We start from the raw sequence: 2546 nt of genomic DNA, 5'->3' as shown, positions 1-2546 counted from the left end.
ATAGAACCTTATAATTCCAAGTGGAAAATGACTTTTCAGAATTAGAAGGTTCTATCTGCATTTACCGTGGTTATTTTACTCCAGTTTGCAAATGTAAGAGAACTTTGATAGTTTACATTTAGAGAGACCTTAGGGTCTCTGTCATGTTAATGTATGAAAGAGAACTGTTAAGAACACACAAGAACACACTGAGAACACACACGTTGTTTGCTATATAGAATGCAAAAACTTTGAAGCTCAGTATCTCAAAATCATTTAGAACGCAGATAGAACCTTATAATTCTAAGGTGACGATTTGAAGTTTATTTGTTTTGTAAATAGCGGTGTGGGTTTCGATTTATTTTGTTACATCAGATTTGGCCAATTATTTTAGATGTGATTCAAATGGCGTGAGACACAAAGCATAGACTCAAGTGTCTTTGCCATGCTTAAGGCTTGGAGAGGAAGAATGTAATTCAAGTTAGTATCTGTGGACAAATGCCGAGTTGAGACTGCATGATTTTAGCCCCGATTTTGACTCGCTGACTGGTTTTGAGAAATCGCAGACAAATGCCTGAAATCACAGGCAAATCCGTGCTCGTTCACGCGAGTAACAATCATACAGTGTGAACTATCAAAGACACGAACTCAGAGAATCGCAGATAAGTCGCAGATGCCCGTGAGATATTTGGCATGCTAAATATCTGGAGCTGTAGGCAATTCAAACCATGCCGTGTGAAATGAGCAGTGGCAAAACGCTAGCCCTGATAGTCATGCAGTGTGAAAACATCTGTGACATGACTACTTTGAAATTCATGCAGTCTGAACTCGGCAATAGACGGAGCACCCGTAAACCTTACCCAAGTCTATTGTTTGTTTAGTTTTTTTTTTTTTAATTGAAAATAACAGTTTCATTTTTACTCTCTTTTAATTTAAACATTGAAGTTTTCTTTATCTGTAAGCACAGTACAGTGTTAATGTTTAAACTGTATTTATAACGTTTAAAGTAGTTGACAACAATAGACATTCTTAATAGGAATAACTGCCTCGTTTTTTGAACTGTAACTGATTAATTAAGGCTACTATGCTACTGTATTTTAATGCTGATCATTATGATGGTACTTGGAGAGACTATTTTTTCTGAGGTGGTACTTTGTGTAAAAAGTTTGAGAACCACTGTACTAATGTGTTATTTTGTGTTTATGTATATGAAATATTGTTTTTCCTGTTGATATTGATTGATATTGTTTTGTCAATTCTAGAGTTAATAGTGTAATTACATCGTTACTAGTAATAATCATAGAAAATAGAATACATGTAGTTTACATTGTAAAAGCACAGATTTTACCCATAATGATTATAACAACATAATACATTTATCACATTAAAAGCATTTTTTTCCTATATGTTAATGCAGGTATGCTTATGCACGGACTCTACGCATAGCTGATGGCCCTGATGAGGTTCATTTGTCCTCCATTGCTCTCCAGGAGCTCAGAGATCAACAGAGACGAGCCCAAGCTAAACTCTGATTCCTAAATCTGCCACAAACGTCTCAGTTATTTACAGAAAATGTCTGCAATAAGGAAAAATACTATTAACTTACACAATTTAAGTACATAAATAATACAAAATGTTTAGAAAATTAGTGTCTTTAGTTGAAATGTGACTTTACTGTAAGACATGTGCTTTAAAATCCCATTTGTGTTTCATCAAATTAGGGATGCAGTAAAACTGTATAGATTTCCCTTCATTTATTGTAATGTCTTTGGGTGTGCAGAACTGATGATAACTTGTACATGTGTACAAATAACTAAGAACACACTACTTCATTATGGAGAAGAAGAACAAATAATTGGATACTTGAGCAGCAAAATATTTTTTGGGGTACCCAATACATAAACCTTAAGCATTGACTCTTCATGTTGATCCATCAAAACTTCTTCTTTTGAAGACTCTGAAGAAAATGTTTGGATATTAGCAGTGTTCCTTGAAGGAGAAAAAGCAAGCAATTTCTTCTTTCCATAATACAGAAAACCACAACTTGTCTATTTAACACTGAATGGTGTAAAATAACATTAAATATTATATAATTTAATCTCTAATTGAAAGTAAATTTGCTCATTTACAAACTAAAATTACTGCTATACCTTATCTTGTTCTCATTCAACACAATGCATTTAATTTAATTAATCCATTTTCTCTTTTTCTCTCCTGGCTAAATAAATGGCTAATTTTACCATTCCAATAATGAAATTTGACTTTCTTATTTTGTATACATACATCCAATAATAAAATCTTGCTTTATTAAGAATGAAACACAGTCTCCATTTATTATTATTATTATTATTATATAGATGAACTAAATTGGCCATAGTGTAGGAGTGTGTGTGAATGAGAGAGTGTATGGGTGTTTCCCAGTACTGCATTATGGGTAGAAGGCCATCCTCTAAGTAAAACATATGCCAGAGTAGTTGGAGGTTCATTCAGCTGTGGTAACCCCCGATAAATCATGGACTAACCCAAAGGAACATGAATGAATAAATAATAATAATAATAGTTTTATT

General features: G+C 33.2%; 1 protein-coding gene across 1 annotated transcript in view; it reads left to right on the top strand.

The window, feature by feature from the left end:
* acad11 (acyl-CoA dehydrogenase family, member 11) overlaps positions 1-2224 on the top strand; it is a 104114-nt gene extending 101890 nt beyond the window's left edge. Inside the window, exon 20 of the mRNA XM_056450163.1 lies at positions 1397-2224. Coding sequence (XP_056306138.1) covers positions 1397-1511 — 115 coding nt within the window. The 3' untranslated portion in view covers positions 1512-2224. The remainder of the gene's footprint in view (positions 1-1396) is intronic.
* The last annotated feature ends 322 nt before the right edge of the window (positions 2225-2546 follow it).

Source organism: Danio aesculapii, chromosome 24, assembly GCF_903798145.1.
Source record: "Danio aesculapii chromosome 24, fDanAes4.1, whole genome shotgun sequence".
Lineage (NCBI taxonomy): Eukaryota > Metazoa > Chordata > Actinopteri > Cypriniformes > Danionidae > Danio > Danio aesculapii.
Note: the sequence above shows the minus strand (reverse complement) of the source record. Positions and strands in the feature narration are given on the sequence as shown.